General features: G+C 35.9%; 1 protein-coding gene across 1 annotated transcript in view; it reads left to right on the top strand.

The window, feature by feature from the left end:
* Window positions 1-15,027: 15,027 nt before the first annotated feature.
* The window catches only part of LOC144445990 (neo-calmodulin-like), a 32,928-nt gene continuing 31,081 nt past the window's right edge, over window positions 15,028-16,874 (top strand). Inside the window, exon 1 of the mRNA XM_078135654.1 lies at window positions 15,028-15,239. Within this exon, the coding sequence (XP_077991780.1) occupies window positions 15,215-15,239 (25 nt within the window). The 5' untranslated portion in view covers window positions 15,028-15,214. The remainder of the gene's footprint in view (window positions 15,240-16,874) is intronic.

A 16,874-nucleotide genomic window follows, 5' to 3' on the forward strand; every position in this document is an offset into this window, starting at 1 on the left:
CACAGCATCGACAATCACCCGAGCGATATCAGAAACACATTGTAAGAATTTCCCATGTCGGCGATAAGTTTCTCTTTACTGACTAAAAAAACCCCGTTTATCATGCAAGCTGTTGTTCTGCACTTACTGAACCAGGTCATGGATATTTCGCACGTCGGATCGTAGCATGTCTATGTAAATTTAAGAGTTCGGGGGTCATTCCGTGTGATTGATTGATTCAATCCCACGACAGCACACACTTATGACCCTGTCATAAACCTGTCCAACCATTACAGACGTCAATATGTGATAGACTAATATACGGGATATATCTCTAGATAGTAAACCATTTGACATACACGTTACTCAAAGTTACGTTTTGGGGCAATATTGTGAATATATAAATTAATATGTAACCAACGACCAACACAAAAACAAACAAACAAACAAACAAACAAACAAACAGACAAACGAAACATGTATGTATGTATGTATGTATGTATGTATGTATGTATGTATGTATGTATGTTTGTTCCATTATATTTAGAAATGTTCGGGTTTTCACCTGGCATTTCTCTGTCTCGCCAATTTTTCCTTTGAAAAAGAATATTTATTCGAAACGTCGGATTTAACAGCTATATATACGGACTGGTTTATTAGTTCCTTATGCATTTCTATGTATGTATGTATGTATGTATGTATGTATGTATGTATGTATGTCTGTCTGTCTGTCTGTCTGTCTGTCTGTCTGTCTGTCTGTCTGTCTGTCTGTCTGTTGGTAGGTAGGTAGGTAAGTAGGTTGTGTCTACAAAGCAAATTTTAATACATTCAATAATCTTATTGACTGTGGCCTTCGTACTCTTCTCATGATATATATCTAAGAAAGTGCTGGGGTCAACGACCTAGATCACATACTATAAAATTAATTGGATCCTGTGAAAAGCCCTTAGAAAAGTCATCAAATCAAAATGTTCAAATTGATTAGCTTTTTGTAATCAAAACCCATATTCAAGAGAGTGCTGTCAAAAGTGACGCACCAATTGCATTACTGTTTGGTTACTCTGATGAAAGGGTCGTCCATGCAACGTGAGGAGAGTGTGCAAAACACCAGATAGTCATCAATTGTCTTATTCTTACATAATTTGAAGTGAGGATTTTCTCCTTATTAATGATTACATATAATGGCATTCACTCCGAGTAGGTCATATTTTAAGTGGAAATTTGACGAAGTGCTCCCTGGGTGGAAATTTAAAAAAAAATCGATAGGCTATATAACTAATTTAAAAGGTCTTCAAACTCTTGAAATGGTAATTTACAACTGGGATCACTATTAGACAGTACAACAAAGACGTGATATTCATAAACATTTTGAGAAAAATGAAGGGCATCAAGAGACAATAAACTTATAATGACATGTACAGTTATAAAATGCATACACGTGACTTGTGTTTGTGTTCTCAAAAGTATGTACAGTGAATTTCACAATACTGGTCAGCTTTTCTGTTTGATACAAGCACTCAGAAATTTAAACCAACAAGAATCAGCATATGCCATACATCTATTGATAAACCGCATTGTTTGCTACATTTAGTATATTTAAATGTATTGCAACTCCATGCAGACATTCAGGGCGCCAATATTGTTTTCCTAGTATCAAACACCCGATGACGGGCGCGTAAAATGTCCTTTGCGGTGTTCATTTGATGTCTGTATCGTGGTATGTGTAGTTCATTTCACCAAAACAAAATGTAGCAAGAAATTGTACCCATTCAATCTTGCTATCTTAAAGTGTAGCATGTCCAGTTTCTTATTGTTTTTTTTTTGTGGTTGTATGAAAGAGAAAAGCCGAATGCTGTTGTGAAATTCGAGAGAGAGAGAGAGAGAGAGAGAGAGAGAGAGAGAGAGAGAGAGAGAGAGAGAGAGAGAGAGAGAGAGAGAGAGAGAGAGAGAGATTAGACGTGTGTGTGAATTAAAAATCGTTGTTTCATGAAATACAAATTACTAATAAAAATAGTAAGATAGTTTAGATTTTTTAAAAGACAAAATCGGGACAAGTGAGCAAATATTGTGGAGGACTGAGTACACTTTATTGAAACTACAGTTTACAAGGAAAACATCTTTGCATGTATGACGTACCTGTAGCCATCACATTGACATGATGCCTTGACTGTGACAGGTTCGTGCACGTGTAGACTCGTAATCTTTCCACAGAATTGAGAAAAATATCGGCTGCTAATAGATTACACTTTCTCGTTACAGAGTTGGTTAGACTAATCGAACGTAGTAAATAGATAAAGTCAACATCAAGGTATGCGTCAATGAACAAGTCTGTCAGTGATGGTCATATCAATTGACGCACTCTTTAACGGAGTCTATATCTGCTGCAAAAGTTGCCTAGTTCAGTCAATTAGTCTGTCTGCTGGCGAACTGGCAAACCTGGAGTACTTTTAGACATCTAGTGAATAAACAAATGACACATTCGATATATCTCAAAGGGGCACAAGCTGAGTTTATTAACCTTTTACTCGGGGGGAAATACTTACATAGAACCTTGATTAAACTATTCTGGTACAATTTTAATGTCATTGCATGTCTTAAATGACATTAAGAATATCTTATAGTATTGTTAGCACAGGTGATACCATATGTTATACTATATGTTTCCTAGACATTTTACCTTACGTATAAGAAAATACGTCATCCACGCACTCGTATATGTACTATATGCGTCACGTTGAATACCGTGTTTGGGTTCTGCCGATAACAAGTGATGACTAACTATGCATCGGTTAGCAGAATACCGCAAATTCCATCTTAAAATTGCCCGCACCGAACGCATATACTCCTTTAAAATCAAATTCTATTTTTTTTACTCCAAAATGTTGACAATTTGCGGTAGATATATCAAAGTACAACACGAAACATGATAAAATGCAGGTTCGTGATATATAATTGATTTTTAGTATTTCTCGACGTCCGGCGGTACTATTAAATTACAAAACCACTTCCTTCCTGCATATGTGGACGAAAGAATATGCAAAGTGATAGGCCTAAATTTTACGGAACTTTTCTTACCGAGCACATAATTTTTACTCGAGTCTAAAATTGAATTCAAATGATCCAAATAGTTATGGATTAAAATGAATACGTCACTAGCGTTGAGCGAGAAAATCAGCTGATATCTCGAGAAAGGAGTTGCACGGCTCTATTGTAAGTTTGATGGTGTAGGCCGCCAAACGGACTCTGATGAATTCTTTTCAGGGTTGTATGTCTAGAAAGGGTTGACATGGCCAGTTTTATTCTAGGGGAAGGAGGTGTACCTTATCACTATTTTAACCACACACGGTTTCATATTTATACCTATTTTTAATTAAAGTGAACCATAAACAATTACGTATGTTTGAAAATAGTTACAACTGCCGACATCAGACCGTGGACAAACGGAACCCGTTACAAACAGGGGAAGTAAACAAATGAATTGGATTAATAACAATTGGCTCAGCATATTGGAACAGCAGAGACTTGTATTACACACCATGGTTTGATAAGAACAGTTTTATGGCCTCTTTATATGTACATGAAATGCCAGGGAACTGGAAACTGTTTGTGGACGCGAACAGTTATGAAAAGTGGTCATAAACTAATCGTATCAAATGATGAAATGTAATACAAGTCTCTGCCCAACATGCTGTGCCATGTGTTATTAATCGAATTCGTTTGTTTACATTCCCTGTATTATACTGGAATGTGTTTTTTCAAAAAAATCACTTGAATATAAAGCTTATAAGCACAGTTTGTGCCACATTAACCTAGTAGGGTGAAACCATTTCTTCCTATATCAAAATTATTATCATTTTTGGAAGAAATCACAGGAATGTATACATAGAGACTTGCCCACGGTTATGAATGTTTGATGATGGACAAATGTCTTATTTTAGCAACATAAATTAAACCATACGTTATCTAATATTGGCGTGACACGTTCAGTAATTCCCAAGGGATGGTTTTTGATGTTCAGGAAAGAGCCGAGTATTTCAAATTTCATGAATAGTCTACAAATGTCCCTTAGATTACGACTTCATACTTGGAATATCCACAAGTCCAAGAATACCAGACATTGCGTAAACCCGACAATACGAGATACTATAACTTGTATGGACATTCCAAATACTATAAACTCACTTAAGCTTATCTGGTTTTGAGCTCAGTCAGTAATTTTAGCAATTTCCACACTTTAAGCTTATTATGAAACCGAATACTATGAACGTATCTAATTTAAATTGGAGCTCAAATATTTTAGCTGAAAAGACATTTGTGCACGTTGGCTGCACTTTATTTTGACGGACTTCTACCATATCACTTTTAGTTTATTTTTTTTGGCGCGAACAGACTTTCAGTGAATAAACTGACTGACGGTAAGCGTTGCAAATACATGCACTCATAGTATGATTTACCTTTAGAAAATAATTTTTCACACCATTGAAAGAAAGAAACATATTGATAAAAAAAAAAGAAGTCAAAATAGTATTGTGTAATCACTCAAGGTACCATAAACGACAGATATGGATGATACTGCACAGCAAATGTATATTAAAATCGAGACTATGTCCATTTGTCGATAATATTATGCAAATTTTGATCACGAAATCCAAACAATAGGCATTCTTTATTTAGATCTGTGTGCATGCAGACAGTCCCTTAATATTACGACTCGGATTTCTTGAATATTTTTCAGTGATCGGATTATCATATCTCCAACACATCAAAAAAGTATCTAAATTTGCTAGTTTGCAACTTTAATTCTACACACTGGAGGACTGGAACTTTAACGCCCACATTAGGAAAGAATTCATATATTTTTTTATTCAATTCATGTATTATGTTTCATCACAAGGCTGTACACAAATTGACACAACCAGAAGGAAAAGTAGACAAACACTACAGAACAGACAGACAGACACAGACCGCTCGTCGAATATAAAACTAGACGGAAATGATTAATGGAAGATATAAAAACCAAATAATGTCAGTAATGGACAAACAGGTGCAAGGCGTATCTACAAACGTCAAAACGTGACTAAAATGAATTAGCTATAATGATATTATAATTTAAAAAATCAAAAAAACAAAACACAGACGTAAAAGTGATACAAAATTTCCCCCAGGACAACGAGTATGCCGAGATGGAATGTTTTGTCCGGGTGACACGTGACCCGTGACCGTCAGAGATCGAACACCTTCCGTTCCGATTCAGCACTTTAATTTGCATGTCAAGAGAAGTCGTCACGGTGTATCTACGAAAACCCAGCTGTGTAGATGAGGTGAAAGGTCAAAATATTCATTGTTAATCTTGTACAATTTAACTCTTTAGGAATCAGAATCTCGCTGACGTTTTTAATCCATCATTGTTTCCCTATACCGGTAATTTCAAACTCTGTTGATGTATGGATTACACTTTTATAAAAGTCCAGACACTGATGTTGTGATTTATTCAAAGTTGTAATATGTATAATGCCAATAAATTATAAGATTTATTTAATATTTATCTTAAGCTATAATATTTTATGGAGCGATAATAAAGGGCATGAAAATCATAAATTAGCCTTTTCACAGTCTGGCAAATTTTAATTCCATTTAAACTAAATATTGTAATTTATCTATGTTCTTTTTATTATGAGTAATAAAATGTTTTTAATTATCATAAGTCCAAAATCGTACGCTGCTAAATAAAAATTTGCAATTTTATTTAGGAACTAAACGTTACAATTTATCGACTTATATTTCATGGAAGTATATGGTAATAAGGGTCATCGGAAATCATAAATTCAAAATTTAACACTTTGTAAATTACGATTCCTGTTGAAATTAAACGTTATAATTTATTTATGTTGGCCATTTATTTCATTAAACCTGTATATGCTGTAACTGAAGTACTATGTCTGATCGACAAAATATTCCAGTTTAATACTGGCGATAATTATTGGGCCAGGTGCATTTCAACCATATATTGACTCGTTTTTTTAATATAGTTTTTTTTGTCTGTTTGTTTGTTTGTTTGTTTGTTTGTTTGTTTGTTTGTTTGTTTGTTTGTTTGTGTTTGTTTTTGTCAGCTTTTTGTTTGTTTGTTTGTTTTTGGTTTTTGTTGTATTGTTGTTGTTTTTTGTTTGTTTTTTTTTTGGGGGGGTGGGGGGGTGAAATGCCAATAATTAGACGTCGAACATGTCAATTTGAGGTCTATTTTATCTATAAGTAGTTGACACTTGTGATTGGCGTTTGGGCGAGGATTCTAGTTTAAATGGACATATTGCACAATGTTATGAGTACTGTAAGTGACACAAATATGTTTTCACACGGGTTATTCAGTACAGTCCAGGGTCTATATGATTATATGATTAAGTCATTATATCTACCAAAACAGATTTTAAAAGATGCTCCTATAGTGATAAAATGGAAATAACATAAAGGGCCATATTAATCATGAATTTTAAAAATCCACATTGGTAATTACGAATTGAGTTGCACATATATGTATAATTTACCTCCATTTCAAACTTTCAAATTGCAAGAAAACATTCAATGTAAAACGTCTACGTTTTATATCCCACTATTTTATCCACGTAGACATGGTCGATTTATATTCACTACGACGTTAGAGATTTTATCTCTCAAAATTAATTGTATTTATCCGTTTCTGTGTACGTAATATGCGCGTAGCGTTGCCCTTAGGATGACCCAAGGGAGTTATTGGGAACGAAGATGAGCCACACAGATAATGCCTTATATTGTGACAGGGGAATTGTTGCACATTAAGAAATAGGCTTTAGCCTCATTTTTACATCGCCGTCAATTTGTACAGATTGAATCGTATTTGGGTGTAAGTTTTAACAGAAAAAAGCTATCTTTAGTGATTCCAAAAAAGTCATCTAATCACCCTACGTGACAAGGGATGTTGGAATCAATAATCTCGTTTTGAGTTGTGTTATATCAGAGGCGACGATGGAAAGTCTCGCATAAATGGTCACGTTGTCATCTCAAGTGCTAAGGACAGCTGAGGTTAAAGGTCAAAGGGCTATCACATCTTTATTAAGAACAATGAACTGCGAACGCATATACATGTAGGTGTTTGACATGAAAAGTGCATGACCAATGGTAGGGCGAGGTTAAAGGTTACATTTGTTTATCTTGTCATGACTGTAGCCTTTTCTCAAAATGGACGCTAATACTTGTTTTAATGTAGTAAGTAAGCATCGCGACGAGGACTGTTTACCTGAAAATTGCAGAGGTCAGAAACAGTAAGTCATATTTAAACAAAAAAAATAGAACCTTTAGCACAAGTGATTGAATACTCAGAATAGTAGGCATAGGGCAAATTGAAATGAAAACTCATTATTGCAACACTAATCAGAAAGCTGATAATACAACATTACAGAGGGCAGGCAGTTGATTAATGTCAAGTCTATATACCGCATCATATACATATCATATCATATCATATCATATCATATCATATCATATCATATAAGTATCAAATATTAAAGTTCGAAGTCAACAAACTCAACATTAAATTGAAATGAAATACGACGACTTGTCACGTGGGATAACAGTGATTAACTTGAACGTACCTACAGATTGAGTGGTTGCAGCATTGAATTAAAGTCAACCCGTAGCATGAAGTATTATTTCATATGTACCAGAGATTACTTACACCGTACGTTGCGCGAGCATTTTTATTGCATACTTGCATGCAAATTATATGCAAATACGGAGTCGATCGTTTGCTAGCACTGTGCATATGCATGCATGATCAAACGCGCGATCACACAGCATAATATTTTGTGCCAAATATGCGCATGCTGTTTCGGATAAACACATGTAATAATAAGAGAATCCCATGCCGCGTGAGTTCCAGTGAGGGTACATGGTGGTATTTGCACTCGTGCTTGCAGTGTTTTCTGCTGCACTTCACTCGATATGCTCGTGAAAGTACGGCTGCAGAGAACACTGCAGACACTCGTGCAAATACTCAGAGTACGCCATGCTCGCGCGTCATGGGGTATGTCATAATCTTTGCAGTATTTTGGAATGACATGTTCTACATGATATCCTGGGGTTGTCTTCTCCTTGACTTAAATTAGACGATCGATTAGATTTGACTGGGGAGAAGTCAATGATGTCTGGGAGCAGCTGATAAATGATGGTAGGGGTCATCTCAACTTAACTTAGGTTGAAGAATTTCTTCACATGGGGTTTGACTTGATTTTTATTAATTTTGTATTGGGTCTGTGTTTCTTCAAACAGTAGGTAGTGCGTGAATAGTGAATAATTCAGACGTAGATGAGTTTGCTTTAGATCGCTGTTACATTATCACTATAGTACACACAATGATTTCGTCCATTTGGAAGAAGTATGGATTTTTTTTCAGTTTACTTTTTGTAAACAGTGATGATTTGATAGTGGTGGTGGTGGTGGTGGTGGTGGTGGTGGTGGTGGTGGCGGTGATGATGATGATGATGATGATGATGATGATGATGATGATGACGACGACGACGACGACGACGATGATGATGATGATGATGATGATGATGATGATGAAGATGACACAATGGCCTTTATATTGTTATTCATGAATATTCATGTATTCACATGTCAATTGCTATAAACAGGAATACTGACAAAATTAGAAATCCATAGAAACATCTGATCTAATTCTATACAAGCGATGTTTTATAAGTTACACGATTTTAAAAAATATCATCGCAAATCACTCACAAAGGACGATGTCGCAGGTCGATATAAGACTACAGGCTATTGTTACATACATATTAGGTCATCTAAATGCAAATATTATATTTAAAATAAGTCGAAGTATATGCTTGCATTTTCGCACCGCATTTGTGTACATTTAAAACAATGACGGACTCAGGCTGAATAAAGCTGATTTGCACGATAAAATTCGTTATCGTTTGATGTATTTGTATCAAGTTAATACTGCAATGTAGTCACGAATCATCAGAAAACGACGCATTGATAACGATAGTACACAGTGTATTGAATTATTTAATGTACAGAGTGATATCACGTCTTCGTTATTATTAACACATGTATACGTTATGCCTAGTAGGCAGCAGTTGTCAAACAACAAATCTCATTTAATGTTTTGATCGTAATCAGTCTTATTTCCCTCGTTGAATCACATTATGGTAAGAGCCTTAAGGCAAAGTGCACATAAAAAGCAACAAATCTGAACTGATTCTAACTGTATATACGTAACGAGTATAAGGAATCATGGGTTTGGTGAATCTAGGTCAGCGTTCGAATCCATTTTTTGTGTGTGAACATAATCACTTCTGCGGATTGTTCAGATTGGCATAGATCATCGTCTTATCCATGATTTTTCTTGCGGAGAAGTCAATAAGTCGCCTTCGTTATCATATGGATGTTGACTACACACAATTAAGAATCATTGATATCCGTTGGTAACCAAGGGCCTTCAATTAGAAATATTACAAACATACATTGAAATGTGAGGTGCGTGTGTTTGCTCATATATATGAACAAATATATGCATGAAACACAGTGTAACGGCTCCTGTGTATCTTACATGATATTGTGTTATTTACACCGCTCTACATACATATGTATTGGACACTGTTTACTCCAGCATAGACATTTTACATACACTGAGTTTATATATATATATTACATACACTGGGTTTATTTATATATATGTAAATATATATATATATATATATATATATATATATATATATATATATATATATATATATATATATATATATATATTTACATTAGACAGGCAGATTGATAGCTAGCTAACTAGCTACATGAATGAATGAATGAATGAATGAATGAATGAATGAATGAATGAATGAATGAATGAATGGATGGATGGATGGATGGATGGATGGATGGATGCATGGATGGGTGGATGGATGGATGTATGGATGTATGGATGGATGGATGGATGGATGGGTGGATGGGTGGATGGATGGATATGTATGGATGGGTGGAAGGAAGAAGGATTTGACAAACTACCATGGAGACTAAGTAAGGTTTAGTGCTAGTGGTTCTTGATATCGTGTTAAACCTTTTTTTAAATAAACAAAACATTGAGCTGTCTATCATCATTTCATGTTGATGTCAGGGAGGCCACGTATATGTATCTCGAGTGCATGACGTGTGTGCAATTCACCTAAAAAAGTTGCTTAAGCACTGTGGAATTCTCCGTAATGTGAAAATATGTTTTACGGTACATTAGTTGCATCTAAAACGGTAATGCAGTTCACAATATCATATTAAGTCAAATGTTCTCCCGAGTTCGATGTACAACAACTATCACTCTATATTAGTTGCGTGAAATATGTAGTTTTATTTTATGCTCTGTGTGGGAGTTGACATTTTGTATACGTACAGTTAAAGCTGGTGCAAAAAAATGTATTCAAATCTCTGCCTTACTTTTGTTTGACTTTTTGGTTATGCGTATTAAATGTACTTTCACCTCTTTTACACGTGTCTACATAATTCTTATTCAGAATGGATTTGTTTGGGATTTTTTTTAAACACTACATACATGTGTAGTTTTATATGCTTGTTGCCATTGTTTATTTTGTACGTTTTTCTTCAGTTCTTCAATCTGAACTTACGACAGTGTTAATATGTTCTAGTTATTTAGTTCGTCGTTTAATCCGATTAGTGACTTAGCCCCATGTGTTGTATATAGCGTGCCTAGGTTTCCATCTACCTTCATCACATGTGGACACTGACAGCCATGCATTATATTTACAGAGTAGTAATGGGTTCTATCTGTCAATATTATTCTTCATTTGGTCAAGAACTATACGACTGATGACCTAAATTATAAAATACATTTCTCATCTCGCCTCGACTCAAAGTGTAAAGCATTATATAATAAATAATACTCACGCAAGCATAATCTATGAAATATTTGGAAGACTATTGACCACTTTGAATATGTTTACTCATCACTTTACGAGTACACTAACTGATGACGTAGACGCGTGTTGTGATGAACAGTCAGGATAAAAATACCAGACTTTTTTGTTCGCGTGTGTTCAACTGACTTGCAAGAGTAAATTTGGAATTAATATATCTTGTACGTGAGGATATTGCAGATAATAATCATTGACATCGAGGAATCATTTAAAAAAATAATACCATTGTTATGTCATGGAGTAAAACATTGATTTTTATGTAGTAATTAGAGATATGTCATTATACAATGGTCGTATACGTCACAGTGTGGCTTCAGGCTGACACTGTCGTCTGCACATATACACATATTTATATAAAACACAATTGTCAACATATCTAAATCTCTCGTAAAAATATCTAGTAAAAATCACATTTTTATCTCGTCGGACGATAAATATAACAAAAACAAACGGATTACTGACAAATGTGGTGTAATAGCTAATTATAGCATTTGTGGATGACACGATTCTTTGTTATTTACTTGATATATTTTATACAACCTCACTTGAAAAAATACATAATTTTTTTTTTACATATAAATGGTGATATATTTCTCCAACATATGTTTATGGTAGATAGAACAATTGCATGCGAACATCTGTTGGGACTATTGCGAAACAATACATCGATTGAAAAACAAACACACCGCCGGGAAAGCAGTTAGTTGTATGTCTACCAAATTATGTGGTTTTCATCACAGCAGATCACAACAACATCCCTTCAGCCATGTGTATGTGCACATTCAGGCAAAACAGACATCCAGAGTGGCGGCCTTTTGTATGGTCTTGCTTTTTTTATGAATATACTATAATTACTTATGTTTATCATTGTAACTGAGTAAGGCATGGAGTATGCATGCGTTCATTGACATCTTGCAGCATCACATGAACGTTATATAGTTACTATAAATAGTAGATTCACGCACAAGCGAACGCACTCTGGACGTACTACTTAAATATAGAACACGCATCATACATACGTACGCGCTCCCTACATTATTGCAGAGAGTTCTTGCACTGTTGCACGTGCCTACGTATACTAGTGCTATACCGAAAACAATAATTGCATACCTGCATGCAAATGAAAACGAGGAAGCGATCGTTCTCTATACACGAAATCGCGTGATCGCTATAACATTTTTGTTATTTTAAAGGAAATTTGCCGTTTTAGATAAAAACATGTGATAATAACAGAACCCTATGCAATGCGAGTACTCGAGTTCCAGTGTAGGTACTCACGTCTATTTGCACTTGTGCTTGCAGTGTTTTCTGCTGCACTTTCACTCGCTACATGCGTGACAGTATGACCGCAAAGAACACTGCAAGCACACATGCAAATACCCCGAGTACACCACACTTGCACTCACGTGTCATGAGGTTCTGTCATATTATATAGAGAGAAGGTTACAGACTCTCCACAGAAAAAAATCAATACATATTTGAAGCAATCGTTACTTTCATCTCAATTATTGTACGAAAACTGCCATCAGGACCCGTTAACATATCAGTGCACCAAATTAAATAATTCACACTTTGGGCGATATGTTACTGATTCTATTTGAAATTTGAAGATAATGAACTCGTTATAGCGTCTCAGATCCATTGTGACACCCCTCCGTCGCATCCGGGTAGTTTACGAAGGGTAGAAAGTCACGCGATGCTGTCAAAACCACGTAGAGAAGTGATATAGCTATTGGATTGATTGTTTCCTGTGTCATATGAATATACATATATATAATCTAACGTACTATTCTATTAAAGGGCTTGTAAAATAAAGAAGATATAAACTGAATGTCAACTGTAAAGGCATACAAAGCAAGGAATGTTCCTTGTGCCTGCACTCAGTACCTCTACAGAAAATTACCACCAGTACATCGAAGCATAGAAAGAATGCATACAGCGCCCTCTCTCAGCACATTCTGAAACTACACAGTAATGCAAACAAAAGGATAAATAATTTGTCATCAGTGCAAATACAAAAGTATGCACGTTTTGGATCAACGGACGGGAAAACATTTTGACGCTGGCAAACTGGAAGAGAAATGATCATATGTGCATTTTACCTGATGATTGACATGTCAGTATGTAAACAGATATAGGGAATTATCTCTTTTGTAAAATAACAGCAACATATGGCAGAGAGTGACGTGGTAGTATTTCAGTTCTTTTGTTTTGTTTTATTTGACTAATGCACATTACCAACAAAGATGACCAAGAATTTTGCAAAACAGATTTGGCCACAGTACAAAGCAATGGCCTGCGAGAATTATAAATCGTTGCTCGAATCTGACCTATGCTTGTACATCGTTGAAATTCTATTTCATGTTAAAGTATATCCAATGTAGCCAAATGTATGTATATATCACTGTATTTCTGTTTTTCATGTTCAACACTGTTTCATATGTATATGTGGTATGTTACAACGAAGCCAGAAGGTCAAGGTGACACCATGAGATTATATTTCAAGAATCGATTTTTCACCACCTGTGTGACACATATCAATATCGATACGTCACCATCAACATGGTTGTTAGAATGACAGGGTTGCTAATAACACGTAGCAGCAGAATTGATACACCACTTAGTTTGTAAATGTGTATATATAAATATGATGCAGATATCTCTATGAATAACAAGTAGGACAATGTTATGAATACAAATGAATGACAAATGTTGTGTATTCAAGCATTGAAGATGGTCAAAATAAAATAACACAGCAGGTTAGATTTTAGCATTTGTATAATCTCATTTTCGAGACCTAATTACAAAGAGTTGTTTTTAAATTGTTCGTCTCTTTGTTTATATTTGTTTGTTTGTTTGTTTGTTTGTTTGTTTGCTTGCATGTATGTATGTATGTATGTATGTATGTATGTATGTATGTATGTATGTATGTATGTGTGTGTGTGTATGTATGTATGTATGTATGTATGTATGTATGTATGTATGTATGTGTATGTTTGTTCCCAGGTACCCGGGAATAATGACGGACGGTTAAAACAGTAATTGATATACGGGTGGCTAGATCGAATGAAATGATGGATAGGTGGGAGGGTGGAGGTTGGATGGATGATTGGATGGATGGTTGGATGGATGGGTGGGTGGATGAGTGGAGGGATGGATGGATGGAGGGATGGATGGATGGATGGATGAGTGGAGGAATGGATGGATGGATGGATGGATGAGTGGAGGGTGGAGGGATGGATGGATGGATGGATGGATGGAAGGTAGTAGGGAGAAAGGGAGAGTGGAATGAGGGTCATGGGAGGGAGGGGAAAGGGGAAGAAAGGAACGGATGGATGAATGGAAGGAATCATGACATCTGTGGAACTAATTTATCTGCAGTTCTCCATGATTTATAATTAGATTCCATTCCATTACATGAATTTCTAGTCGCGTCACGGTTTTATAGTCGGAAATGACGTCATGACGAAGTCATTTTACAGCTTGAAATATACACAGTGTGTTTTCGTATTAATTTCATCACCCATCGGCAAATAAGTGTGATTAAATGATGTTATAACTGAGTAATTATGTCATCTTAATACATGACAAGACACTTTTAACATGCCATATTGCATCAATTATTCCTTAAGGCCATGGGATCAAAATAATGAGAGACATGTTGTGAATGACTAAATTTATCGATCAATCTATGGCAAAAAAAACCCCTCTTTTTCATTTTTGCATGTTAGGTGCATGTACCGTATACATAATAAATGAAATCGATGCTCAGACTATTTCCACAGTATAGGTACTGTGCTATGATCTCACCTTCTTGTCAACGAGTATCGACATGCACCCATTTCGCCGGCACTGTGACCAGTCGCTTTTCTCTCTCTTCTGTTTACTGCGTCAGTGCAACCAGAAACCGTGTACTTAAGATGTTTATTTTTCACTTCTTAAAGCATTGGCTTCTACGATTTCATTTTACTCGGTTCCCAAGGTTTCCTGGAGGTAACATCTATTGTTATGCAAATTAGTACGCATGTGTGCATTGTGGGCCATCAGTGCGGTGATTGTCTCGTGCCAGTGTTACGTTACTGGTGTCATTTCACCCACCATAAAGAGGGATGTATACTCACAGTGCCGGTGATCCGAGTCTATGCCATTTCCCCATGACACTACGCAGCTTACAAACAATGGATATCGGCAGGCTGCACTGTCAGCTGCAACAAAGAGGTAAAATACGGACGTTTTGAAGATACAAAATCGTGAGTGGAAGGATGGGCTGTTCTAATAGCAAAAAAGGTAAGTTGGCTGTCATGCCGTGTGTCGTTTTTAAAGAAACACAGCCATGTCATCTCGGGCTTACAGTCTCAAAGTCGTCACAGTGTTGGTGCTATGTGTATTAAAACCTCTCACCGCCACTTTCTCTGCTGCGAAGCGTCTATAACGTACCTTGGCCGATTAGCTGCAAAACACATAAAGAGTGCAGAATGCAAAGAACCATTTACATATATATTTTTATTGTACATGCATCATATACAACTTAACAGCAATTTCTCTCATGCAGGGAATTGTTAAATGTACATAATTTTCCACGGGTTATTGTGGATATCTGTTTTCATAGCTCGCGACCTTTCCCTCACCATTTGAGTGTATCTCCTATCATCATTAAGACACGGGGCAATTCGTCATTAGTAGCGCCACGGTGGTCTCTGAGTTAGCATGTGAAAGCCGCGTTAGCTTGTGACTATGTAAAATGTCATAATAGCATGGCAGACATATATGTATATCTATATTCGTCTCCCACGGCACAGATAGGATCTAGTACGTATGCACGTCGTACCATGTCTTTTTCCCTTGTGGGTCTGGTTAACAAATTTAGAAGACGCTTGTTGAAGGGGTCCTGACTGTAGAATAAGTCGTTCTTAATTGAAAGATGATACGATATATATATCTGCAAGTTACATCACGGTGCAGATATCACGTCAAAGATGTATTTATCTTTCATGACATAAAACGAGAACGACCTGATTACGACATCTTGGTGTGGTTATATTAATGAGTTCGACCTCTACATTTAGGAAAGGCAAATAAGAAGTCGTTTTCTTCATCATATCTGCAAATGTTGTGCTAAAAGTGTTGAATACAGATTCGTGTGTAGTGGAGTGTGTATAGAAGTACCAAAGGTTCGAGAATTTTGAGTTTGTAGTTCGTTTACATGTACATATACAGGTTGCTCTTTCAATACACGGTTTCTTTCATATACTGGACACTAACTCTGGTCGATTTCGACTACGTCATCGACAAACTCGCCGGATTTGTAAAAAAAAACCAATACTAGGTTCTAGCTTTTAGTTCAGTGCTTATTATAGCCCACTATAAGCTCTGGCTGAACCCATCGTTTCAATATTATTTCATCGCCATTTATTTATCACCTCGAAATTCAAATAAAATTATTGTCTATTAATTACATCGTTCTACGTTTTGCAGTGACGTTAATGTAACAACGTTGGCGAAAGACGTCCATCCTGTAAAGTATGCCAATTAAAATAACAACTTTAAAACTATGTGACACACAGTAATTACATAAAATGACACGAGGGAAATTTAGTCATTCGTCAATCAAACATCAATGTATATATCCCACGTGCAATCATTTTGTGGTTTTTTTCTCTAAAAGTGATTTTATGTCCCTTGTGATACAGTTCGCCTCTGATTAGTCAGGAAAGATGTTACGTCGATGCTCGAAAGCCCACAGCCAGATTTATCGGTCATCGTTGTCTCTTGTCATTTCCACTGTGACGTCATTAGTAATTACCATATCTATTAGCATATTAATTAGCATATTCATTAGTGCAAACTTAACGAGATGTTGACTCACAACTCAATATTTTAATGTTTACGATTTGGCTATAGCTCAACTGGGAGTATATTATT

Source organism: Glandiceps talaboti, chromosome 14 (assembly GCF_964340395.1).
Source record: "Glandiceps talaboti chromosome 14, keGlaTala1.1, whole genome shotgun sequence".
Lineage (NCBI taxonomy): Eukaryota > Metazoa > Hemichordata > Enteropneusta > Spengelidae > Glandiceps > Glandiceps talaboti.